This window comes from Gossypium raimondii, chromosome 12 (genome assembly GCF_025698545.1).
Source record: "Gossypium raimondii isolate GPD5lz chromosome 12, ASM2569854v1, whole genome shotgun sequence".
NCBI classification, from domain to species: Eukaryota; Viridiplantae; Streptophyta; class Magnoliopsida; order Malvales; family Malvaceae; genus Gossypium; species Gossypium raimondii.
Window position 1 is genome coordinate 54,781,245 of NC_068576.1, and position 26,165 is coordinate 54,807,409.

At 34.1% G+C, this 26,165-nt stretch overlaps 5 protein-coding genes and 1 pseudogene across 5 annotated transcripts; 1 reads left to right on the plus strand and 5 right to left on the minus strand.

The window, feature by feature from the left end:
• Positions 1-3,785: 3,785 nt before the first annotated feature.
• Positions 3,786-7,161, plus strand: LOC105765365 (subtilisin-like protease SBT3.8). The gene is made up of 10 exons (XM_012584412.2): positions 3,786-4,046; positions 4,127-4,218; positions 4,309-4,406; positions 4,492-4,647; positions 4,734-5,407; positions 5,503-5,588; positions 5,677-5,922; positions 6,000-6,114; positions 6,193-6,385; positions 6,476-7,161. Exons 1-10 carry the CDS (start codon positions 3,948-3,950, stop codon positions 7,045-7,047), a joined length of 2,331 nt encoding a protein of 776 aa, XP_012439866.1. The 5' UTR covers positions 3,786-3,947; the 3' UTR covers positions 7,048-7,161.
• Positions 7,162-7,182: 21 nt separating this feature from the next.
• On the minus strand, positions 7,183-8,962 carry LOC105765367 (caffeic acid 3-O-methyltransferase). The gene is made up of 4 exons (XM_012584415.2): positions 8,319-8,962; positions 7,922-8,232; positions 7,768-7,832; positions 7,183-7,657 (listed from the first exon to the last, which is right to left on the minus strand). The coding sequence occupies exons 1-4, from the start codon at positions 8,744-8,746 to the stop codon at positions 7,355-7,357; spliced, it is 1,107 nt and encodes a 368-aa protein (XP_012439869.1). The 5' UTR covers positions 8,747-8,962; the 3' UTR covers positions 7,183-7,354.
• A 417-nt stretch (positions 8,963-9,379) lies between these two features.
• On the minus strand, positions 9,380-11,439 carry LOC105765368 (caffeic acid 3-O-methyltransferase 1-like). The gene is made up of 4 exons (XM_012584416.2): positions 10,671-11,439; positions 10,274-10,584; positions 10,090-10,154; positions 9,380-9,875 (listed from the first exon to the last, which is right to left on the minus strand). The coding sequence occupies exons 1-4, from the start codon at positions 11,078-11,080 to the stop codon at positions 9,573-9,575; spliced, it is 1,089 nt and encodes a 362-aa protein (XP_012439870.1). The 5' UTR covers positions 11,081-11,439; the 3' UTR covers positions 9,380-9,572.
• Positions 11,440-12,877: 1,438 nt separating this feature from the next.
• LOC105765366 (caffeic acid 3-O-methyltransferase) lies at positions 12,878-14,884 on the minus strand. The gene is made up of 4 exons (XM_012584414.2): positions 13,907-14,884; positions 13,510-13,820; positions 13,375-13,439; positions 12,878-13,285 (listed from the first exon to the last, which is right to left on the minus strand). Exons 1-4 carry the CDS (start codon positions 14,332-14,334, stop codon positions 12,983-12,985), a joined length of 1,107 nt encoding a protein of 368 aa, XP_012439868.1. The 5' UTR covers positions 14,335-14,884; the 3' UTR covers positions 12,878-12,982.
• A 1,369-nt stretch (positions 14,885-16,253) lies between these two features.
• Positions 16,254-17,418, minus strand: LOC105765369 (mitochondrial import inner membrane translocase subunit Tim13). The gene is made up of 2 exons (XM_012584417.2): positions 17,187-17,418; positions 16,254-16,658 (listed from the first exon to the last, which is right to left on the minus strand). The coding sequence occupies exons 1-2, from the start codon at positions 17,301-17,303 to the stop codon at positions 16,512-16,514; spliced, it is 264 nt and encodes an 87-aa protein (XP_012439871.1). The 5' UTR covers positions 17,304-17,418; the 3' UTR covers positions 16,254-16,511.
• Positions 17,419-18,701: 1,283 nt separating this feature from the next.
• On the minus strand, positions 18,702-20,294 carry LOC105765370 (mitochondrial inner membrane protein OXA1-like; annotated as a pseudogene).
• Between the last annotated feature and the right edge of the window lie 5,871 nt (positions 20,295-26,165).

Sequence of the window (26,165 nt, forward strand, 5' to 3'; positions counted from 1 at the left end):
CAAATTAAGAAGCTTGCAAAATATACGAGTCATTGTTGACTGATCGAAATGAAAAACCAGCAGCACTCCAAACAACTTGCGCATTGGAAAAAGTAGCAAAACAGGATCCATACTCTCGACTTCACTACATCAGCTACATGAGAGAGATAGTGAAATACCCTTCTCATTCAAACGAACCACTGTTAGTAAAAATCACCTCAGACAACTCTAAGCAAAGTCCTTAACCTTTAAAGGAATCTCACATCGTCATAGCTTTGCCCGTTCTCGGCCAATAATAGCCGATCCAAACACATTAAGAGCAACACAGTATGTCGACGTCGCACTATGTTATGATATGAAAAATATAAATTTAAATCATAATCGACATCTTTATTTTCACTAGTCTTTATTATTAGCATGATGTGATGCTATTATATTTTAGTATTAACAAATATTTGGCTTAAATTACAATACAAATGTAATAAAATGATTTGTAGCAACTCATTATTGATATTATGATATGTGATATATAAAATTCATTTATAAATATTTGATACATTGGTAGTATTTTTCTTATTATTCCATAAACAATTTAAAAAATTATCATATATATTTTAATAGACTCTTATAGGATACTTGTCAACCTTCTAACTCAACTTGTAAAGTCTAAAACTCCACTAAAATATATCAAATAATTTCTCAAATTTAAAATACATTTTAGGTATTTAATATAGATTATTTATAAAGTTAATTAGAATCTTTAAATCGTATTTAAAATTTATGGTTAGAAAAATTTATAATGTTTTTAACTTTTTTATCCAACTTGAGAAATTATTTGTTTAACCTAAACTTTACTTCAATTGATATGAATTATTATTTAAATTTAATTTGAGTGGATTTATAAATTAATTTTATTATTTTAAAAAAAAGTTTAAAAGTACTTTTATTAAATGAATATTCAAACTGAGCTAATAAGGCTAAAAGAAAAAAAAGTAAAGGGACATTATGGTCCATTAAAGACAGCGTGACAACTCCAGAATAAGGGCGGTGGCACTGAACATGCGCCTCTCCCTCATGAAAAAAAACAGCGAAATTTTAGACGACAAGACGTGATCAAATCTAATCATTTAATGGGTTCGATATTTTCTTTTTTTTTATTTTCTCAATTAATTGGTTCAATGAATCAATTTTCGTGCTAAATAATATTGTAACATACGATGTTTTGCCTCACTGGCTTTCTCTCTTTCCTTTTTTTTTGGGTCGAGCCTCACTGTCTTACTTTATTACTTTCTGAAAATTATTATTATCTCCATAAATATTAAAAACATCTGTTCTCACTTTACATTGCCTTCATTTAATTTTAAATAGTTTTTATACAAAGTAAAATGTTAATTTTATATAATAAAGTAAAATGCGACGGTTTGATATACATTCTTTAGAAAAATTAGAATTTTTTATTTCTAAATTTGATAACTAAATATATTTTCGTACTTATATTTTTTATTCACTTTCATATTTAAACTTGATATCTTTCATTTTGACCCTTCACTTAAAAATATAAAAGTTTGATGATGTGTCACTTTAAGGCCACATCATCATTTAAAATTTTATAATTTTTTAATTTTTAAAGTGATGATGCGGTTGAACAAGTCAAACCACTTGTTTTTTATTCAACCGGTTTAATCAAATTATCAAAGAATGACTCTGGTTATCAAATGATTGAACAACCAGGACCAATTTACTTACGATATCTAGTTGGCATTCATAAAAAAAGTATCTAATGAGTTATGAGTTCAATACATCTTGTTTAGCAGAAAGTCGGATATTCCTTGCTCATTATCAGCTAATCACTTATTCACAAACTTTACATGGGGCTAATAGTTTTCATTTTCCGTATCATGAAAAACCCTTTTCGCTCCACTTAGCCCTATCTCCCTCTAGGGGTATTTTAGTGATAGGTTTTATAGGAACCGGGCGATCCTATTTGGTAAAATACCTAGTGACAAACTTCTACGTTCCTTTCAATACAGTATTTCTGAACAAGTTCCTGAATAACAAGCTTAAAGGTTTTCTTATTGATGATATCGATATTAATGTTAGTGACACTATTGATCGTGACCTTGATACGGAATTGAAGATCGCTAGACGAATAATAATTAAGAATTCATAAAAGTTTAAAAGAAATTATTAAATTGGTTCAACTTGTTTAACGGTCAATTTTGTTCTAAAATTTTACCATTTTCAAACAAGTTAATTTGTTGAAAACATTATATAAATCAATTTTTAATTTTTGATCACGGATACTTCAATTGGTTAATCACCGATACTTCTAAATATTCCACTAAAAATTATTTATTACGTTCTTCATTTTTTTTTAAAAAGAAATTGTTAGGTTCATTATTTGATTATGGAAGTTTAAGTTTTTGCTTACAATTTAGATGACATAAATTTAAAAAGACTTGGAATCTAAAGGGTCCATCATAGAATGAGATGAGGCCCATGAAGTAGGATAGGCCACCCTACAATTGATGAGTTGAGACTAGAGATCCTCCACATGTCCATAACATGGCCCATCAAAAGTTGATCCTATGTCGAATTGAAAATAATTAAAACATTTTTTTTTCAGTTTCAACATGCCTGTCCGATTCAATTCTCGAGTCACTTTAAAAATCCCACAAGAATTAATCCATTCCGTGGACGAAGATAATAAATTTAAAAAAAAATCAAATAATTTGCAATAAAAAATAAATGAAATGCTTTTTTAATAAATAAAAATTTAATTTATTAAAAACAAGAGTTGACGGTTGACTTCTTGAATTAATGTTTGCATAAATTTTTTCAATTTGTAGTTGAAAGTTGTATTTATTTATTAAAAAGTGGTTTTATAATATATTTTCATGTTTTGTTGTTGAGCTTTCTCTACACCAAATTCATATCGGACCCAGATTGAAAACTATACCCTAATGATCATTGGGGTTGTCAAATATCATCAAACAATCATCAGCATACCTTGATGTACTATTGCAGGATAATAATTTGACTTTGTAATTTTTAATTATTTATTCCCATTCTTAGATATACATTTCGTTCAGTCTTTGTCATCATAATTCGGGAGTAACAACAGTTGTTTGCAACTTGTTATTATATATACATATATATGCTTCAGCTGATGTCAGATGTCATTTGGTTGTTTTCCATTAATTTCAATACTATTTTCTTTATTTAAGGTTCGAATTTAAAAAAATATAAAAAAATATAGGTTAATAAAAAAATTTGCATTTGATGTTTTAACATTTTCTTGTCACAAGACACAAACTTGATAGATTCGAAAAATTCTTAAATAAGTTTCTTCGAGGATGCCACCATCTTAATCCCTGTCTTTCACACCAGAGCCAAATTTTAGTTCATGAATGGGGTTAAAGTGGTGATGAAATCAGCCCTTTTCTTTATGTCTGAACTTTCGGCACATATAAAAATAAGTCAAATAATATTTTATAGTCTGCTGGAAACAGGACATGCTACAGAAATGTTGATTGTCCAATTCCAATGTCAAAACAATGAGGCCAAAGCACCCACCTTTCAAAAGTGCCTTTTGGTGAAGATGACTTGGGAATCTCTACACGTGTTTCTTTCTGTAACAATTTTAATTCAGGTTTATTACCAAGTAAACCAATGTTGTGCTGTTGCCTTCATCTAAAAGTGCGTACACAACACTTTCTCTAATGTCAATGAAGTCTAAATTCTCCTTCCCATTGCCCCCATGTCCCATCCTGTATGTATATATATATTTATTAAGTAATGGAGAAGTTAAACAGCAGCGTAACGTTTGACTTTCTATTGGTTTCCCAGTTCCCACAACCTTAAGTTGCCATTTTTCAACCCTTTGCAAGCATAAAACAGCCATTTATATATATTACACCCATAATCTAGTTCCTACGATCCATATATGTGCTGGATGAATAAACAGTATGGGATCAAATCCATTGCCATCCTTTGTTATTGTTTTAATTCTCTTGGTTCTTAATGGCCAAGGACCGATGACTGCAAAAGTTGAAGCCAAAAGCACTGTATGTATATTTTTCCCTTACTGCTCTTTTTTCTTTTTAAATTCGAACAAGTGCTTCAAATTCTACTTTTATTCAAACAGGTTCACATCGTTTACCTTGGAGAAAGGCAACATGATGATCCGAAGCGGGTTACGGATTCTCATCATGACTTGCTTGCTACGTTGGTAGGGAGGTATATACTATATAGCAATAAAATTATGTGTTTAATTAGTTATAAGTTAATCATGAATCTTAGTCTTGTAAGGGTATCATGGTGATGCAGTAAGGAGGTAGCCTCAGATTTGATGGTTTACAGTTACAGACATGGCTTCTCCGGCTTTGCAGCCAAGCTTACAGAGTCACAGGCAAAAAAACTCTCAGGTACTTGTTAATGATTAGTTGAAGTGGTACAAAGTTAAATGATTTGCTCTTGTTTTCTTCATTATATGCAAATGTTTGCTTTTAGAGTTGCCTGGTGTTGTTCGAGTAATACCGAATAGCCTTCACAGACTGCAAACAACTAGGAGTTGGGATTTCCTTGGCTTGTCTTCTCATTATCCTAATCATGTTCTTCAAAACAGCAAGATGGGTGATGGAGTAATCATTGGTGTCTTTGATACTGGTTTGTACTCGCAATTCTTCCGTGTCTCCGTTTCGTAGACATGTAAATGAATTAAGGAACTCAGTGAGTTTTTGTTAGCAAAACAGGAATATGGCCAGAGTCTAAAGCGTTTAGTGACGAAGGGCTTGGACCGATCCCATCTCATTGGAAGGGAGTGTGTAAATCTGGGGACCAGTTCAATGCAGCAACTCACTGCAATAGGAAAATCATTGGAGCTCGTTGGTTCATCGATGGATTTCTTGCTGAGTACGGACAGCCATTGAACACATCTGATGATCCTGAGTTCTTGTCACCGAGAGATGCTAATGGACATGGAACGCATACATCTAGCACAGCAAGTGGTGCTTATGTAAGAAATGTTAGCTATAGAGGACTTCTTTCCGGGACAGTAAGAGGCGGTGCGCCGCGTGCTCGGCTGGCCATATATAAAGTCTGTTGGAATGTGCTTGGTGGACAATGTGCATCAGCTGATATTTTGAAAGCTTTTGATGAAGCAATACATGATGGAGTTGATGTTTTATCACTTTCAATTGGGTATTCATTACCTTTATTTTCAGATGTCGATGAACGAGATGGGATTGCTACAGGCTCTTTCCATGCCGTTGCTCGGGGCATCACGGTTGTCTGTGGAGCTGCAAATGAAGGACCTTCAGCTCAAACAGTGCAGAACACAGCACCATGGATATTAACCGTTGCAGCAAGTACCATGGATCGAGCTTTGCCTACACCCATAATGCTTGGGAACAATAAAACCTTCTTGGTATTAACTCTGTGATTATGTTGGCTATTGAATGACTCAAACTTGATTCATAGACTGCTGATGCATATGATTTGATTTGTGTAACACACATACAGGGTCGAGCCATTTTCACAGGAAAGGAGAAGGGATTTACCGGCTTGACATACCCAGAGGGCACGGGGCTCGACCCTACTTCTGCAGGGTAACTATTTATCTAAGACTATGAGTTTAAATTTAGAAGATACCAAACAAAGAACTTATCTCAGTCGGTTAACTATATTGCCTTGCAGAGCATGCCAATCTCTTTCACTTAATTCAACATTGGTAGCTGGAAAAGTGGTACTTTGCTTTGCCTCAGTCACCAGTAGAGTTTCCGTAAGACTTGCTGCGGCAACTGTACAAGAAGCAGGAGGGATTGGGCTGATTATTGCTAAAAATCCAAGTGATGCCTTGATTGAATGCAGGGATGACTTCCCATGCATTGAAGTTGACTACGAAATCGGCACCCGAATACTCTATTACATTCGATCCACAAAGTACTATTCTAGTTACTCTCCTAGACTCCTTTGATATCCTTGGTCCGATCATGATTCTCAAATTTTATTCAAAACAGGTCCCCCACAGTGAAATTAGGCCATTCAAAAACACTTGTAGGCAAGCCTGTATCAGCAAAGGTGGCCTTTTTCTCATCAAGAGGCCCTAGCTCCATTGCATCAGAAATTCTCAAGGTAGATTTATCCTCGTAATTCGAGTGTACTTGTACGAGATATCTCGAGATCATCTTGCTAAATTTCCTCTGGATGCAGCCAGACATAACTGCACCTGGAGTGAATATACTAGCTGCAACTTCTCAGCTGGATCAGTGGATGGATGGTGGATATGCCATACACTCAGGCACTTCAATGGCTACTCCTCATGTTTCAGGCATTGTGGCACTTCTCAAAGCAATACACCCTGATTGGTCTCCTGCAGCTATTAAATCTGCATTAGTCACAACCGGTATTGCCATTACTGAATCTTTTCATTGCTTTTCCTTCATGAAATGTAGGTGATTTAATTCACTTATCGATTTCAATTCACATATTGCAGCAAGAACAAAGGATGCATCAGGTTTCCCACTCTTTGCTGAGGGATCACCTAAAAAACTGGCTAATCCATTTGATTTTGGAGGTGGCATTGTAAACCCCAATGGAGCAGCAGATCCTGGCCTAGTATATGACATGGGGTTATCGGACTACATTCATTACCTTTGTGCCATGGGGTATAATAACTCCGCCATCAGTCGACTTACAGGGCAATCTACAGCGTGTCCAGCTGAAAAGCCTTCCTTTCTAGATGTGAATCTACCATCCATAACCATTTCAAGTCTAAGAAGTTCAGTAACTCTTACAAGAACTGTGACAAATGTGGGGTCCCCTAATTCAATTTATAGAGCTGATATTGAGCCTCCAACCGGCATGACTGTAACAGTAAAGCCTCACATCTTGGTCTTCAACTCTAGAACCAAGAAGATCTCCTTCAATGTTACAGTGTGTGCAACAAAACAGGTGAATACAGGGTATTTCTTTGGGAGCCTGACTTGGAGAAATGAACAAAATGCTGTGAGAATTCCATTGTCAGTAAAAACTGAGATTTTGGAGTCTTATGCTGATGATAATTAATTGTTACCTTGCAGTCCAACATTGCATTTTGTAAACTAAATTTCAAGAAACTTATGTGGTCTAAATCAGATTGCATTTATTTATATGAGATGTTAAAAGAGTCTCTTCATTGGATGAGATTGTGCAAGTCCATCATTGGCCACAACCAGCAAGAAAGAATAGTATTTATTCATATTATTATTTCATACAGATTAACATTCTAAGAGATTGATAACAATGGAAGTGTAAGTAACGTAATTTTATTTGAAATTGCTAACTGTTCTTTTCTATGCTGCTGCTGTTTTGCAAATTTCCCGTAATCAGAACCTCACATGTTTTTGCAGAACTCCAAGACTGAAAAACCATAGACACAGCATGTCACTCGAAAACGAGAAAAGCCTGCATCCTTCGCCACTTTCTCGAATTCTTTTTCTGTCCTTTCCTTTGCGCTTTCGTTCATGGTTGTCGACAACAATTCAAACGGATACACACTTTTACATAAGAGGTTGGCATCAGGGCCTTCAGGGATTACTGTTTGCACTGCTATCACTTTTCCCCTCGCCGGTAATGCTTCGTAGCAGTTCCTAAGTACCTCCACGCATTGCTTGTCCTCAAAATGATGGAGTACCCACTGCATTTTTTTCCCACATCAAAGAAGTGAATGTTAATCAATAAATCCTTGAGATGCTAAAAGTAAAAATCAACTAACAGGAAAGAAAGAGATTGTATATCAAGCTTAACCTTGGTGAAAATGGCGTCTCCTTTTGGTACACTCTTGAAAACATCTCCAGCCACATTCTCAATTCCTGTAACACAATTAAACTTGTGAATGTCAAACATACAAAACAATTTACAACTCCATCACTCAAATATAAAGCTTGTATAATGATCATACCAGGATAGGAGGGTGACTTGTCAATAACATGTGGCAGATCGAAGTTAATACCCTTAATGGTAGGGTACTTGGAAACAATACTGTGGAGAATAAAACCATTGCCGCCGCCTACATCTACCAATGAATTCAAGCCATCAAAACCTCGGTAACTTTTCAACATCTCTTCCACGAACAGCTTGTTGTAATCCATCATAGCGGCCTTGAAGATGTTTCCAAACCTTGGATCTTTTTTCATATACTCACTGGTTTTTACTCCATGTGCCTTGTTAAATGGACTCCCCCCTTCTAAGACTGCATCTTTCAAGTGGTACCTGTTTTGATTTCCAAAGAAAAGTTTAAGCAATAATGAAAGAGGAGGGAAAATTGGAGGCAATATGCATTTGTCCAAGTGTTTTACCAGGAATCCATAGTGACTTTGTCCTGATACAAGTCTAACATAGGCGACAAAGATCCTCCACTTGGGCTTGTAATGAAGTATTTGGCAACAGTTGCCAAACCATAGAGCCTGTCAACCTGGCCATCTGCTTGGTTTGTTACAAGAGAGTAAGTGAGGATGGAGTGGGTAGCTAGAAGGCGGAGGATTCGATCAAGGACCAAAGGGGCTTTTGGATTAGTCTGAGATGGAAGTTGGGATGCAATCTGGGAAGGTGACAGCAGCGCACTAGGACCAGCTCTTTGTATAATCTCAAACACACCAAGTTCAATAGCTGCTTTCAACACCATGGGCACCACCGATGAGCTAACCAGTTGCATGGCATATTGCTGGGCTTGTTTGTCTTCTTCATCGGTCCATGTTGTCGTTTGTTGGGTTTCTTTAAAATTCATGGGGTATTATGTCTTGAATTCGAACAGTACAAAGGGTAAGAAAATGGCAGCTGAAGTTGAAGATCACCGTAACTGAAGTTGTGACCCTTGTGCGTCTATTTTCAGTTTAAATATTTGCATTACAGAGGAAGATTCAACCTTGGCAGACTTGATTAGTATAACTTTGCCATAAAAAAGATCAATATCATCCAAGAAGAAATGATGAAATTTTGGTTGTGAGATAATATAAAAATAATCTTCCGCTGTCCAAATGTCAAGGCCAAATTATCAGTTCAAGGCCACGTTTCAGGGGGCTGCTGGACTTTTCTCTACCTTTTGTCAAGGAGCTCCATCTAGACAGACTTTTATCAGGACTTGTCGCTCATAATTCTTCAAATTTATCAACTTTTAATCTAATAAAATATTTTGCTTTCACATGTATTTTTTGTCGCGCAATTGTCGGGAGGTAATATTACAATATTTCGTATAAGAAAGTGCTAACTAAATCACAACGAAATTACATTGATAGCACTTAATTAGGAATATAATGATAATTTCAAAATTATCTCATGAAACAAAATATTTTATTAAATTTAACATTTTCAATGATACTTATTATGAACAAAAGTTAATTTATTATTAATAAACACGTAATTTAATCTATTTATTTTAAAATTAATATATAATTAAATTTTAAATATTCAAGTTCATCATTGGCCACAACCACCAATGAAGAATCTTATTTATTCATACAGATCAACACCCTTAAGAGATTTCTAACTATCTTTTTCTATGATGCTTCTGTTTTGCAAATTTGCCTTCACCAAGCAAATTGGTCAATCAAATCTCACATCCTTTTGTAGAACTCCATGACTGAGAAACCATAGGCACAGCATGCCACTCGAAAACCAGAGAAGCCTGCTCCCTTCCCCAAGCTCTCCAATTCTTTTTCTGTCCTTTCCTTTCCACTTTCATTGATGCTCATGGAGTACACATCAAACTGATACACGCTTTTACATGAGGGACTGGCATCAGGGATTTCAGGGATGACCGTATCCACTGCTATCACTTTCCCGTTCACCGGTAATGCTTCATAGCAGTTCTTGAGTAATTCCAGACATTGCTTGTCCTCCAAGCAATGGATTATCCACTGCATTTTTTCCCCATCAAAGATCTGGTGTTAGTAACTTAATAGTTCCTTTGATTGCTAATAGTGACATAATTTACAGAGCTTTTTAGTTATGTAAGTGAAGGAGAAAAGATCATTGCCAAGGGAGTGATGGGGTATTCAGGACTTTCTGTTCTCAAATTCACAAGATGATTATTATTTATTAGCTCAGAAAGGAGATTATATGAAGCCTAACCTTCATGAAAATGGCGTCTCCTTTTGGTACACTCTTGAACATATCTCCGGCCACATTCTCAATTCCTACAGCAAAATTAAACTTATGAATGCCAATGCCAATTCCAAGTATATAAATCTGGACTTATGAATTGTTAATTTTAATAGTGATAATTACTTTTAGTAAGCTTGTATAATGATCGTACCAGGATTGGAGGGTGACTTGTCAATAACCTGAGGCAGATCGAAGTTAATACCCTTGATGGTAGGGTATTTGGAAACAATACTGTGGAGAATAAAACCGTTGCCGCCACCTACGTCTACCAATGAATTCAAGCCATCAAAACCATGGTAGCTTTTCAACATCTCTTCCACGAACAACTTGTTGTAATCAACCATAGAGGTCTTGAAGATGTCTCCAAACCTCGCATCTTTGCTCATATACTCACTGACCTCTACTCCATGTGCCTTGTTAAATTGACTCCCCCCTTCTAGGACTGCATCTTTCAGGTGGTACCTGTTTTGATTTCACAAAGAAAAGTTTAAGCAATAATGATAGAGGCGGGAAAATGGAGGCAATATGCATTTCTCCAAGTGTTTTACCAGGAATCCATGAAGACTTTCTCCTGAAACACGTCTAACAAAGGAGACAAAGATCCTCCACTCGAGCTTGTAATGAAGTATTTGGCAACAGGTGCTAAACCATACAGCCTGTGGCCATCCTGTAGCTTGTAGGTGAGGATGGAGTGGGTAGCTAGAAGGCGGAGGATTCGATCAAGGACCAAAGCGGCTTTTGGATTAGTTTGAGATGGAAGTTGGGATGCAATCTGGGAAGGTGACAGCAGTGCACGAGGACCAGCTCCTTGTATGATCTCAAACACACCAAGTTCAATAGCTGCTTTCAACACCATGGGCACCACCGATGAGCTAACCAGTTGCATGGCATACTGCTGGGTTTGTTTGTCTTCTTCGTCGGTCCATGTTCTCCCCTGTTGGCTTTCTTTAAAACTCATGGTGTTTTGTCTTGAATTAGAACGGTGCAATGGTTAATGGCAGTTGAAGATCTTCTGTAAGACTCTAACCGACGTTGAGACCCTTGTGCATCTATATTTTTCAGTGTAAATGTTTACCGGCAGAGGGGAATCTGGGTGCCTGCCCTAAAATAAAAAATTACTATTGAAGCCATTTAGAAATTTTTAAAATTTTAATTTAATAAAAATAAAATTATACTTTAATCCTTTAAAATTATAAAAATTTAATTTAATCTTTTAAAAATTATAAAAATTTATAATATTAAAATTTTATTTCCAACCCTAAATTTTTTTTCTATTTCGCCCTGTTTACCGGACGAAGATTCAACCATGGCAGACTTGATTTGTAAAACTTAACCATAAAAAAGTCTAATATCATCCAGGAAGAAATGATGTTGTGAGATAATATACAAAATAGCCCTCCGTCGTTCAAATTTCATTGTCAAACAGTCAATTCAATGCCACGTTCTGGGTGGCTGCTAGACTTTTCTATAGCTTTTGTTAAGTAGCTTCATCTGACTTTTATCCGTAATTATAGCGAATTTTGAGTTAATTAAATAGAGTTTTATTTTGAGATAAATTAAATAAGTAATTTGAGTTTTGAATTTGATTTGAGTTAAGTTTTATCATTTGAAAAATTTAAATAATTTAAATAAATTAAATAAGAGATTGATGTAAATATCATTTTAGTTTCATCAATTTGAAAAATAAGCAATTGGTCTCTCTCATTAAAAATTAAAAAAATTAAAATAATTTTAAAATTCCAAATATTTATGAAAATTCCAAATTTATATTTTTAAAATTTTATAAAATTATAAAATAATTCTAAAAGAAAGTTAAAATTTTAAAATTTTCTAAAATAATAATTTTGGAATTTAAATAAGTTAATTCGAGTTTATCCTTTTTTTCTTATTTTGTTTTGAAAAAGTTTTCAAATATATATGGTTTTAAATTTATGTGTTCTAACATGGAATTAGTTATCTTGTAATAATATTTTAATTGATTTATTTAATTTTTTAATTTATCTCGAACAATTTCATTCGAATTGACTCGACTTGAATTTCAATTTTCACTCCTTTCGAATCCAAAAAAATTCAAATCAAATTAGCATGATAAAATAAGACTCGTCAACACAATTAACTTAAATTTTTTTACTCGATTCGATCAAATGCTCATCCCTATGCGAAATTATAATTTCTCTATCAAATTTTGAAAATGTGATGGCAAAACAAAGTGTAAATTTAGGCTTTTTTACTGTATAATGCAAATAAAAAAATTAAATACTGAAATGGTATGCTAATACCATTATTTATCAAAATGGTATATTTGAAATAGTAACAAGGAGTGGAGGAAGAGAGATAGGTGACACCTATAATTTTTCTGACACACTCATTGAATCATCATTACAAAATAATGTGTTTAAAAAAAGTTATTTTTTAAGGGTATAGGGGGAAATATGTCCCTTGTTACTGTTTCAAACATACCATTTTGATAAATAATGATATTGACGTACCATTTCAGTATTTATTTTTTTAACTTGCATTATGAGCGGCAATTTTAACTTTTTCTTGAATTTTAGATTCTGTTAAAACATTAGCAGCTAACAGATAAGAATTTTTAAGAAAAAAAAGGGGTGTGGAGGAAGGGGAGCAGCAAAGAGACGCTTGGAAATAGGCAGAGAAGAATGTCTGTTTCTCGTACAATTTTTTTGCTAACTTTGAGTTACAATTAGTGCTTGAGACCTGTTAGTGTATTCAACTTTAGACGAACACTGCAAAATTCACCGAACTGCTCTGATGCATTATAATTTGTTGTTATATGGTGTTACAAGGATCATTGTAACATTTGAAACATTGTCACGCTTAACCTCTGTTCAACCAAATCTCACATGATTTTGTAGAACTCCATGACCGAAAAACCATAGGCACAACACGCCACTCGAAAACGAGAAAAGCCTGCTCCCTCTGCCAAGTTCTCAGATTCTTTTTCTGTCCTTTCCTTTCCGGTTTCATTCATGCCCATCGAGAGAAAGTCAAACTGATACACGCTTTTATGTAAGGGGTTGGCATCAGGGCTTTCAGGGATTACCGCATCCACTACTATCACTTTCCCATTCACCGGTAATGCTTCATAGCAGTTCTTAAGTAACATCAGGCATTGCTTGTCGTCCAAATGCTCGAGTATCCACTGCAATCAAATAAAGGGTTTTAGTCATAATTCCTTGGTCAGCCAAATGTAACATCAAGTAAATAAATGATATATATATGGAGCCTAACCTTCATAAAAATGGCGTCTCCTTTTGGTACACTCTTGAACATATTTCCAGCCACATGCTCAATTCCTACGATACAATTTCATGTATGAATGGAAATGGCAAACATAAAGAACAATTTTGTAGTGATATTACTTACCAGGATAGGAGGGTGACTTGTCAATAACCTGTGGCAGATCAAAGTTAATACCCTTAATAGTAGGGTACTTGGAAACGATCTTGTGGAGAATAAAACCGTTGCCGCCACCTACGTCTACCAATACATTCAAGCCATCGAAACCTTGGTAGCTTTTCAACATCTCTTCTACAAACAGCTTGTTGTAATCTATAAAAGAGGTCTTGAAGATGTCTTCAAACCTCGCATCTGTGCTTATATACTCAACGGCGCTCATTCCATGTGCCTTGTTAAATGGATTCGCCCCTTCTAGGACTGCATCTTTCAGGTGGTACCTGTTTTGATTTCACAAAGAAAAACTTAAGCAGTAATGGAAAAAAAGGGGGGATGGATGCAATAGCCGTTTTTCAATGTGTTTTACCAGGAATCTATAGTGACTTTGTGTTGATACAAGTCTAACCAAGGAGACAAAGATCCTCCACCCCGGCTTCTAATGAAGTATTTGGCAACAGGTGCCAAACCATAGAGCCTGTCAACCTGGCCGTCCTGGTGGTTAGTTACAAGAGAGAAAGTGAGGATGGAGTGGCTAGCTAGAAGCCGGAGGAGCCGGTCAAGGAACAGAGGGGCTTTTGGATTACCCTGAGAGGGTAGTTGGGATGCAATCTGAGAAGGAGACAGCAACGCACCAGGACCAGCCCTTTGTATAATCTCAAACACACCAAGTTCAATAGATGCTTTCAACACCATGGGCACCACCGATGAACTAACCAGTTGCATGGCATACTGTTGGGCATGTTTGTCTTCATCATCGGTCCATGTTTTCCCCTGTTGGCCTTCTTTAAAATTCATGGTGTCTTATGAATTTGAAAAGAACAAGGGTGAGAAAATGGTAGTCGAAGATCTTCTCTAAAGACTAAGTGAAGTTGATACCCTCCTACATCTATTTTCGGTTCAAATATTTGCCTAGAAGAAAATGACTCAACCATGGCTGATTCGACATGATGGAATTTTGGTTTGGTATAACATAAAATAAACTTCCCTTGTCACAAATTCAATGCCAAATTGTCAACTCAAGGCCACGTTCTGGGTGACTGCTTGACTTTTCTCTTGGTTATTGTCAAGGAGGAGCTGCATCTAGACAGACTTTTATCATGACTTTTAGCTAATAAAATCTTGGCATAATAGTAAAAAATACCCTCAAGTTTATGGGTTTTTGGGTTTGAGCTCTTCACCTTTTTTTTAGATTGATACCTTCAATGTTATGATTTTTTCAAAAATTAACCCAATTTTAACGGTAAATATGAGTTGACCGTCAATCAAACCACAAGTCAACGAAATAACCTATGTGGCGTGTCACATAAACACGAGGTCATAGATGACGCCATCTATAAAAACAAAATTCTTTACCAAAATTCTTTTTTTTTCATTTTGTTTCCATCTTTGTTCTTCTGCTCTTTCTCTCTTCACCTCTAGTTGTTGTCACTGTTGTGTCTAACCATCGATCGATCAGATTTTCATATCAACTTATTTATTATAGTGTTTGAGAGAGAAAATTTAGAACCATAGTTTTCTAATCTTTTTTTCCTCTCTTTTTTTTATGTAGATCTAGCAGTATCTAAGTTGATTTTCTTTTGTTTTCGTTTTGGGTTCTCTTGAGAAGGCAAAACGAGAGAGAGGAAGCTTTGTTAAGCATTGTTTTCTCTTTGTTGGAAGTTTCAGTTACGTTTTGGAAGAGTTAAAGGAGGCTAATTAGTGAATTTATATAGACAAAGTTTGATTTGGCTTTGGTATTTCCATGGATTGGATTGTAGAAGAGCAAGCTATACTCACAAATGGGTTCCAACAGTGAGTCCTCCTTTTGCTTTTTTCCTGCAGACTTTGACACAATGGCAATGTCGGAGATTTGGGGACCGTAATTGTGAAATCCGATCACGGATGTAACGCTCGCAGTCAATCATCGTATTCGTTTAAGCCTTCGCCTGATGAGGGCTAGGAGAGATGGACTAGACGTTTATGGATGATGAGGAGGATAAAGATGGAGAAAGTTCTATAACATGTGGTAAGATTGACGGTGAAGAGTGAGAGGGAAGAGTGCGATAGTGGGGGTTAGAACGTGTGGAGAGAAAGGGAAACGGAGAGAGCTTCTTGGAGTTGGAGATGAGCAAACTGTGAGGAAAAGAAAGAAAGAAATGAGAGAAAGGATAAGCATCTTGAAAATTGGTCAGATATCTTTGACACATCATCTACCTAGGATTGACTAATGGTCAACTCACGTTTCCCCAATAAAATTGAGCTGATTTCTGAAAAAATTATAACGTTGGAAGGTGTCAATCCAAAAAAAAGAAAGTTAAGGGTTCAAACCCAAAAAACCCATAAACATTGACAATTACGTCTAAAATCTTCAAACCTATTGATTTTTAATCTAATAAATAATTTGCTTTCACACTTTCAGATTTGTCTTTCAAGCTTCTGCACTGTTGTAACTTCTAAGGTATATAGCTCGATAGCAAAGCTGTGTCATTCATCATGGCCAGCGGCTGCACTCAAGGAAGTCCATCACCTTATTTCGTCTTTGTCAAAGGGTGGCCTCAAAAGATTCTTATACTAAGGCAGCGGAGATGGTAACCCGGCTCCAGTCCTGCTTGAGCTAATCGTTAAACCAACAAGGCACAAATAGAGAGGTCAACGGTTTGATCATATCATCACATAGGCTCTATATTGCTAACAGATCCAATAATCACAATTCGCAGGACGAAAACAAGAGATGATAAGGAAAAGGAACAACTTAAGGAACATATAATAAGCAAAGAACATTAACCATGTAACATCTCACGGAGGTTTCTGGGCAAATACAAATTCAGAAATATTTTATGCAAAGTTATAATCTCCCAAGTCAAATTTAGAAAACGTAATAACAAAAAACAATGTTGCAAATCTCACTCGTCCTTGAATTTGAGATTTCCGTTTCCAAACTTTAGCAGCTAGCTAACATATTCTTCAAAAACAACAGTCCGGGTTTAAGAATTTCAGCGCGATGTGAAAAGAGCTCTGCCAACAATACCGGTGGCCTCGATGTAACGATCCACACATCTAGAGATGCAACTACTTTCACTTCCACTAAGACTTGATCCTGGCTTTGAGATACACTTTTCAAAGCACTTCCCCCTCACAGTCTGTATGACCAAAAATAATATATGCATTTAGCCCCAAATAATGCTTAGAAAGCATGATGAAAATCATGTGATGCTGTAATCAAATAACCAACATTGCATTCATATTCTCAGAAAGCTGACATTTTATAGCAACAGCCAAGATTGCATTATGTTAATAAGAAGAAACTAAAGAATTTGAATTGGGTACAAATATCTAAGCATAGAGATAAACATACAAACAAGCTATGATAAACAAACTTTCTAGAGATCAAGTTAATCAGTGATAACCTTAGTCAACAAGCTTCTACCAAGCATGCTTTTGTGACAAACAAAAATGAACTATTGAGACATACTAAGTCAAATGGGGTCGATGGGTTTAAGCCACTTAATAGAAACCTTAGGATCGTGGCTGCTCTTCTGGGTTTCAATGCAACCTAAACATTAGATAACTATGGAAAAAAAGAACTTGTAAATTCAAGATTTTGATAGTTTACATAAAGATGCGAAAACCCCAGGAACGGAATTAAGATAGAGGAAAGAGAGGGCAACCTCGAGGAACTCTTGGGCATAAGCCTGGGCAAGTTGAGCCTTCATCTGGTCCATGAATTCATCTGTTGAAATTTGGGGAGATCCTGTTCCGCTTGAACCTGTTGAAAAAGAATCCATCTTTCCCCCTGTATTTAGCTCTGTCTTTCTCTCTCAGCCTTCAAAGCAGATCATACAACTGAGAGTCTGAGAAAATACACTAAACCCTAACCATATAATAGAAGAGCGATAGGAGAAAGAAGACGCTAAACCCCTCCACTTAAGGGATTGGGTTAGACCCATTTAGCCCAGGACGATATTCAATTCACTTTGGATTTAAAAGAGGCTCCTTTGTCGTAACGGGCTTATAGATTTGTGCTGAAGTTAAATTGGGTTTAGGCTTTACCGCTTTAGTTAACCACTTCAAATCCCTAAATTTCTCAATTTATAATAATATAATCCCTTCAAAAAGAAAATAATAAATTATTTATTCATTAGAGAGATAAAAGATAAAATTTTGTTATTAGCCCATGTACTATGCATAACTTACAGACTTAGTCCATGTATTTCAATTTGGTTATTTTTAACCCTTGCATTTTTTGAAATTTGAAATTTCATTCTTGATCAAACCATAACCGTTAAATTCATCACCTTAAATCCTATTTCTTTTCAAATTCTTATGCAACAAACATATCATTGCACGTGTATGTAAATTTTTTATTTCCACATAATATTTAGGGGAGTGCAATTCTCGGTTAAAACCGAGAAAACTAACTAAATCGAATCAATCGGTTTCAGTTTGTGCGATTTGGGCGATTTTTTGGTTATGGGTTCAATTTCTTTAGTTGTTTCAATCAATTATCGGTTTTTGAATTTTCAAACTCACCCAACTAAAAAACTAACTTAATTTAATATATTTTAAATATTTTAAAATATATTTATAATTTATAAAGTAAATATATATCATTCAAAACCAATAGCTAAAGTTGGTTTGATTACGTCGATTTTTGAGCTCTAATTCAACCAGATTGAATTTCGTAGGTTATAGTCGGTTAAATCGGTTTAATTAAAAAAAGATAGAATCAATCTAAAAAATCAAATGCTCTCCCCTCTAAGAAAATACCTCGACATTTTAATTAATAGATTTAACAAATATCATTTCAATCAAGACTAAAAATTTGTAATTCGAAAAATATAATTAAACACTAATAATTTTTTTTAAAGTAATTGCATCATATAGTTAAACACTAAATTTTATTTTTATTTTAAAAGAAAATTGGATATCAGAGGGTTTAATATCATTTTAATTATTAATCTTCCACATAAAAGTTTTAATCATTCACTTAAATCTGTGGATTTAAAAGTGTATTGTAAACCAACCATGCTCGTAATGATAAAAGATAGAATTAATACTTCCAACTTTTTAATATCTAAAATTATTAATGAGCTAAATATTTGATTTATAATGGAAATCCCTCATTTGCATAAAATAATAAATATATTACATGAGTGAAATTTGAATATGATTCTAACCCATACACTCAATAGTGTCATTTATTTTTCTTCACTACGTAAAGCACAAATGCAGCGAATATATCAGTTATCCGGTACAGACAAAAATCCTCAAATTCCGGGGAAAATAGAAAACCTCAAAACTCCCGAAATGCATGGCCCCAAAATGTAAGGACTACAAAAATTAATACATGAAGCAATTTTCTATTATAAATATTACTATTACTCATTAATTATAAAACTAATATCCTCAATGGCAGTTCAATTTCCGGAAGAATAGCTTTTCTCACCTCTTCTTGTTTTTCTTCCTTCCTTTTACTTGTTTCTCTAAATTTCTAAGCCTCTGATTGATGGTCGAGATGAAGATGATGTTATTTGGTTCGCAACTTCTGTTGGTTCAATGGGCAACGAGGTAGACTGCTGTGATGCGGTTTTGGCTTGTTTGAGAGCCGTATACAGATCGATAGAAGGCCGTGGTGCAGTAACGACTGGTTGCTTCGGTATTTCGGGGACGCCTAAAGCCTTCTTCACTCCAGGAACCTTAAGCACTGAAAAAACAAACTATGGTAAATGATATATAGTCATATTCAGAAATCTCGGAAAAGCAAATCAAATGATAGCATGAAATTTACGGACTCACCTAATCCATATCCAAGGGAAAATAAATTCGATGTGATCCAATAACAAAATATGGCCTGTCGAATAAATGAGATGCAAATGATCATCATTAATTAAATATTCAGAGCAATTAAATCTCCAGAGAAAGTTGTTTTCTGTCAATCTCGCATTGCGCCCAAAGTTTCTAGACTTCTAGGAGTTACATAGAGCTCATCAACGGCAGCATTTGCCAAAACCAGCAAAAATAGTGCACTAGCTTGTTATAGTAGGCAATGCGAACATACTATACAAGCTTGTTAAGGGAAACCGTTATAGACAGGCCCAGATGACCTATTCGAGTAGGAAAAATATTACTACTATTGAGAGCTGATGGCAGACACAAGAATGTGCAGAAGCCAGCAAAGGAAGTGTACCTTTGGGAAACTCATCGTAAAAGGAACTGTAAGAACAGCAAAGACCCTAGAAACATTTTTTATAGTTGCAGCAGCAGGATTCCCTTGCATGTTACACTGAGGATATAAAGCATTTAATCAAAACCGATCCAACGATCGAAGGGTGTTTCAACATGTTGCCCGATGCCTTAAGGTATTAACAAAACAGTTAGCTCTGTCATGACCGGAAAGATGTATAAACTATCTGGAGTAGAGAGATCTGTAAACCAATATGCTCCACCGGATTTAAATGATTCCATTTTCTCAGCCATTGTTGAAATCTTCAGGGGAAAAAGACAGGTCATCAGATATAATTCTAAATGCCCTATATGCAATTCTAAGACCAAACCAGTAATATTGAAGGAATCAATGTTGCTATCTTACAGCCATGAAAAAGCTGACGAAGATGGGACCCTGAATAAATGGAGTAAATGGAGTCACGCCATATCTGTAATTATTTAAGACAAACAACGAAATTGTCAGGTTAAAAAAGAAACAGTTCGAGAAAGACATTTAAGTGAACGACTATATCAAGCACATTTCTGATCATCCAAAAAACTAGAAAATACTACCAAATGAATTATCATCTAAAACAACTGAAGTCTAATATACATGTGCTTCTAACCTCAATATATATAGAATAAATCCATTTAGCATCCTCCAAGACAGATATTAAAGGAGATGCTAACATTAACAACCTACCATGACTTCAGACAAAGACGGAAAACTGGAGTTTGGCTGTTACTGAAAGGGATAAGAGCACTATAAATAAATAAATTAAAGACACATTTAAATCAATGTGAAGCTCCCAGCACCTTTTACATCAATGAAATATCAAAGTGGAATCGCATTTAAACCAGGGCCCTTGTTGACCAAAATTACCAGGCTTTTGTGGAGATTGAGGCTCGTTAGAAGGATGAGTCTTACGGTCATCATCATGGAAAATGTAGGCAAACGATGGTCGATACCGTCTAGCTATTAGGGATACCGTCTAGCTATTAGGGTTGCTCTACCGGAAAGGCTACGGCTAAAGGCCATTGATACGAAGAATAAAAATTCCTCTAATCAAACGAAAATAAGAATAAAAATAATATAAAATTTTAGCCCAGGACGATATTCATTTTACGTTGGATTCAAAAGAGGCTACTTTGTTGTAATGGGCTTATAGATTTGTGCTCTAGTTAGATTGGGTTTAGGCTTTACTGCTATATTCAACCACTTCAAATCCGTAAATTTTACAGTTTATAAAGATATAAGAAAATAATATAATAAATTTGAAATAAAATATTTGTCTTTTTTTTATAAAATAAAACATTTATTTATTTTTTTAAATCTTACTTTTGCGTTTGATGATTTAGTCTAACTGTAATTACTCAAATGTTGATTTCCACCTTATTCAAAAGATTTTACCATGTCAAAGAAATTCACTTACTAGAAACACCTCGATAGGCAATTGCTTCGTTTCAAACACGTCTAAATTAACCTAACTTCTAACAAATGAAAATTTTTGACTAATTTATATAGTGAAAGCAACACAAAGCCAAAAGAAAATTTTAAGAACAAAATAGGTTCTCTATTTATAGTTGAGCTCCCCAAATCTAATAGTCTAGCTAACTGTACATCAATAGACGAGATGAAGCCTATCCCTAAGGGATTTATAAGATTACATAATCAAATCAAATCTTATCAGATATGATTCCCTAAATTTTCTAACATTAGTTTCCTATTTATTAAAGTAGCTGCTTTATTGGGCCACCTAGGCTTCAAATAGACAAGTTTCTTTAACAATTCTTTAAATCGGGTCAGCTCTCGTGGGTCTAATGATTCTTATCTAATCGATAGACCTCCATAGGATACATTTTGTGTGATAATCACGAGCTTTGCACATTGACCCGTGACACTTCGTCTTACTTTACATGATTATCAACACTTATCTCTTACATGTTCTGCACATGAATTTTGTTTTCGTCTGATCACGTTAAAATCCATTTAAAATAATATATGAAGACAATACATTTTATAACTTTCGAACGTATCAAATGTCCACCAACAACTCAATAGTTCTCTTATTTAATGGGATAGTTGACTTCATGGGATCCAAATGAAAGAAATCATAAAGACAGTACTCCATCGACCTAGAGACAACATACATGCAGAAATTACAATTGTTATTATAGCTAATTTTCACTTGTATAAAAAGAAAATTGTAATTATACCTTTTTCTTTAAAGAAAATCCCACCTGTGCAAAATCCAATTTATTATATAGCCATATTTTTTTAAGAAAAAATCACACGTGAGTGTACATTCCCTATAAATATTCCTAATGCAAAAGTCTATGAAAAAGCGTGTGGGGTTTTCAAGCCGAAGTGCTTTCTTATGTTTTTACGAGTACGTTACGATAATATTATTCTTCGATTACCTTTCTTAGTTTCTAATAGTAAAATCATATTTTTATTATTATATATAGCTTTATCATCTTTCCATATATTAATATACATTGAACATAAAAATGAAATATAAACTCTGTATAAATTGTTATTTTTAGCTGATGGAAATTAATTACGTACAAAGAAGGCAAATGTATCCACATGGATACATATATAGATATATGGTCTAATTATGTTCACTACTTTAATTTTATGAAATTATTTTTTTATTAATAATTGAAATTCAATAAATAACATGACAAAAATTTGTCAAATACATTTCTAAAATAAATAAATTTAATTACTTAATCAATTTAAAATCACATTGAAGCTGAACCCTATGTGATGATTAATGGTGTTCATCACCCCAAGTGTGGCCTGAGTTCGAGTCGTGCCCTGTTATTATAATTCACCAAAAAAATCACATAAAAGCTATACAAATAAAATAGAAATTGACTTTTACCCTTTTTCTCTAAAACAATTTTGAAGGATGTTACAATTCCATATTTAGAATAAAAAAACCTCACAATTCCAAACTTTTTAATTTTTTAAAAATTCCATATAATCCAATTTAACCTAATTTCTTTAATGCATTATAAATTGGACTTAAATTATCATATTAAAAGAAGAGAAAGACTAAATTTAACATAATTAAATGCCTATGAACATTAATCCTAGAAATATCTAACTTGAAGTTCACGGGGAGCATATATTGTAATTAATTTATGGTGTCATAATTAATTTTGGTCACTACTGTCCCCTTCCCTCCCACTTAGCAGAAATGAGGACGGCAAGCTGTCCACATGATTCACGAACTACATATATTCGCTAGCAGCGTAAAAGTTGAGACAAAAGATAAACCACATGTGATTACTTAACTCGCACATACATAGATAAACAGATAGAAAGTAACAGACAAAGGAATTAAATTGCTGTAAGATAATGCTAATGCATGCAGGCAAGCAGCAGCATATCCCCCTCCTGAGGGCTTATCATTGTCTCTTTCAATATAATTGAGCAAAAACGCCTTCAATGTCAAAGATGATCTTATATCTAGGCCCCAATACAATCCAAGTTATCCAATCGTCAATTGATCAGGAGAGGAACCCCCTGGGATACTTTTTTTCTTACACGTCACTTTATATGTATACAGAAGCCGACAGTTGAAGCATGAAAACAAGACATAACAGCCGCCAACTGGACGGTAGGGAGGCCACAATGGTCCAGTTGAGATTGGAAGGTGTGGTGGTCCTGTAACTATACACTTCTATTACAGAAACATATGGACTGAGATGTATCTACTCAATCTACTATATATCTTCATTTTTCTTTTTTGTTTTTTGTTGGGTTTTCTTCTCTCTCACCCACCAAATGCTTTTTACCAGAACTAAATGAAAATGTATATAATTAAGCAGTCCGTGTATATATATATATATAATAAAAACTATAACACAAAATATAAATACAATGCAGAGGCTGTTTCACCTTTTTGGTTTCCTGGCATTCACATTCCCCATCTCTCTCTATGCAGTGTGCAACCACGCTATAATATGGTCCTAACTCATTAAGTGTTATAACATCTACCCTTTCAACCTTTCTTTTATATTTATATATATATATGACATCATATATTTGCTGTCAACCGAGCCTACGATGCAATGTCAAAAAACTTTCGTCGATAATGGCAAAGAGCAAGGAGTACTGAAAGTCGATAGCGACCCTTTTTCTTTTTCCGTGAGCCCAACCTAAAGCCTCACGTCTCTCATTGATGTCTCTGCTACTTAGCTACTGTTACAAGCAAGAGCATCCAACCCAACTGAATATTTCAACACAAATCTTTTATTGCTTTACTGATTATTCGTTTTGACTGTAGATGACAATATTGTACTCTTTGGGGACGCTTTATATTTGGTAGATTGAAATTGAAGTCGTGTAATAATATAATACCTAATAATTTGTTTAAAAGTTGTGGACTGGATGTAGATGGAAAGTTCCTCCTATCTTTAACTGGGATATATATGGCGCGGTGTGAACAGAATTAGGAAAAAAATTTGTGATGTGATTAAAACTATAATTTAACTCAATTATTTGACCTCCACATTAATTAAATCACCCAAAAAAACGTGTCACAGCCCACAGTTATAAGATCTATCTACAATATTATTATTAATCTTACTTTATATTTCCTTACTGCATAGAAAAAGCCTATTAACATAATTAACTCTCTCTTTTTTTCTTTTTCAAATATATGTAGCTAATAATAATCATAAAATGTCTTCTCTCCATGTCCATTAATATATCTAGTCTAGTTGATAAAAATATGTCATTGCTTGCTGTGAAGAGAGCAAAAGGTTGAGCATTAATTAGGTCTAAATTTGAGAGATTTCGACATCAAGTGGACCTAAATTTTGGGGATTTCTTGTTGGTTCCTCCCCCCTCCCTCTTATTACACTATCTTCTTTCCTAATGTTGTAATTAATTAGAACAGATAAGAACAAATTTTGGTCAATGTAATAACACAAGAGTAGCAAATTACTTGAACTTGAGCTTAAAATAATGGTCTAAACATGTATAGCAAGTTGGCCGAAACATTTGGCTTAATTATTTTCTAGGAAGTTGCTGCTTATAATATGCCTTCCAACTGTTTTATTTCGCTCGGGTTTGAGTACTAGAAATGATATCATGAAGGAGATATAATCATAAAATTTGAAAAAATTAATTTTCGTGAACCGTAAAATAAATATGAATGATACATTAATCGTATAAAAAAATTATTTTATTTAGGTTATTTTAAAATATATTTATATTTGACATGTATTGGAGAATAAAAGTTTGAAATAGTATTTTCAAATATATGTAAGATTAAACGTACTTGTATAAAATATATAGTAGGGATACATCTCAAAATAACACATGAATTTTGATTTTGAGCAAATTTATACATGATATTTTAAATTTATTTGATTTAATTTTCATAAACAACTAACATCATTATCAATACAACACTGTTTTATGTTGATATATTACAACACGAATAATTATACTTATCCAATATAAAAATAAATAAATGTATTCATTTATTTAAATGTGTACAATTGAATTAAAATTAAAGTTTTATGTAGATATTTAAACCAATATCAAAGTTTAATGCTTATAATTTCATAAAATTAAAGTTCATATCGACTTTGATATTTATCCCTATATAGTATTTGCATATATTTGACAAATTTAACCTCTAATATTTACTCAATTTTTCACTTCGACTCTAATTGATTTTTTCATTAACATAGATAGTGAAAGTGGTTATAAAAAGATAATGCCAAAATGAGTTTATCAATATCAATTTGATATCCTCCAACCCGAAAAGCCTTATTAGTTGTGTTGTATTATTAATCATAAGTTGATTTCAGCATGATTGGAGAGCTTTGTTTAGAGGTAATACATAAAATATGCTACTACTAAATATATATATATTAGTATTTACAAGGCTGGGTGGCTCCAAAACATACACACAAGTGGGTGGTGGAAATTAGGGCAAGGGAGCTCATTTGGCCCATTGTTTTTATTTATTTATTTTTTATTTTATTGTTGTTGTAAGTCAACAATTCCCAGCATTTTGATTCGTTCAATTTTCAATAAAATTATTTAAATATCTCCAACGTCACCCTAATCAGGTGAGGTGACGAAACCATCCTCTTGAAACCAATGAAGCATTAATATATAGATTTATTTGTTTTAAGAGAAAACAACAATGTCGTGTGTTAATAATTTATAAATACGGCATTCTCCCAAAGTTTCGAAATTGGGTCTTATTACCTCTATCCAATAACAAGACCGACAGATCCATGTATTATTGGGTATTTGTGTATCACAAAATTTAATATATTTTATCTTTAATTTAAACGAATAATAAATTAAGGTAATGAGCTCATGTTGGCTAAAACAAAATAACAAATATATGTACCATGTTCCATGTGTTCAGTTAAAAAATAATTCGTTTTTGTAAATATCTTTT

Excerpts from the sequence above, each read along its gene's own strand:
- LOC105765365 (XM_012584412.2), top strand. The coding sequence starts at position 3,948 with ATGGGATCAAATCCATTGCCATCCTTTGTTATTGTTTTAATTCTCTTG. Across the intron at positions 4,219-4,308 it reads CTTGCTACGTTGGTAGGGAG|TAAGGAGGTAGCCTCAGATT; the intron begins GTATATACTATA and ends ATGGTGATGCAG. Across the intron at positions 4,648-4,733 it reads CATTGGTGTCTTTGATACTG|GAATATGGCCAGAGTCTAAA; the intron begins GTTTGTACTCGC and ends TTAGCAAAACAG.
- LOC105765367 (XM_012584415.2), bottom strand. The coding sequence starts at position 8,746 with ATGAATTTTAAAGAAACCCAACAAACGACAACATGGACCGATGAAGAA. Across the intron at positions 8,233-8,318 it reads AAAGTCACTATGGATTCCTG|GTACCACTTGAAAGATGCAG; the intron begins GTAAAACACTTG and ends AAATCAAAACAG. Across the intron at positions 7,833-7,921 it reads CAAGTCACCCTCCTATCCTG|GAATTGAGAATGTGGCTGGA; the intron begins GTATGATCATTA and ends ATTGTGTTACAG.
- LOC105765368 (XM_012584416.2), bottom strand. The coding sequence starts at position 11,080 with ATGAGTTTTAAAGAAAGCCAACAGGGGAGAACATGGACCGACGAAGAA. Across the intron at positions 10,155-10,273 it reads CAAGTCACCCTCCAATCCTG|GAATTGAGAATGTGGCCGGA; the intron begins GTACGATCATTA and ends ATTTTGCTGTAG. Across the intron at positions 9,876-10,089 it reads GAGACGCCATTTTCATGAAG|TGGATAATCCATTGCTTGGA; the intron begins GTTAGGCTTCAT and ends GAAAAAATGCAG.
- LOC105765366 (XM_012584414.2), bottom strand. The coding sequence starts at position 14,334 with ATGAATTTTAAAGAAGGCCAACAGGGGAAAACATGGACCGATGATGAA. Across the intron at positions 13,440-13,509 it reads CAAGTCACCCTCCTATCCTG|GAATTGAGCATGTGGCTGGA; the intron begins GTAAGTAATATC and ends ATTGTATCGTAG. Across the intron at positions 13,286-13,374 it reads GAGACGCCATTTTTATGAAG|TGGATACTCGAGCATTTGGA; the intron begins GTTAGGCTCCAT and ends ATTTGATTGCAG.
- LOC105765369 (XM_012584417.2), bottom strand. The coding sequence starts at position 17,303 with ATGGATTCTTTTTCAACAGGTTCAAGCGGAACAGGATCTCCCCAAATT. Across the intron at positions 16,659-17,186 it reads ATGCCCAAGAGTTCCTCGAG|ACTGTGAGGGGGAAGTGCTT; the intron begins GTTGCCCTCTCT and ends TTGGTCATACAG.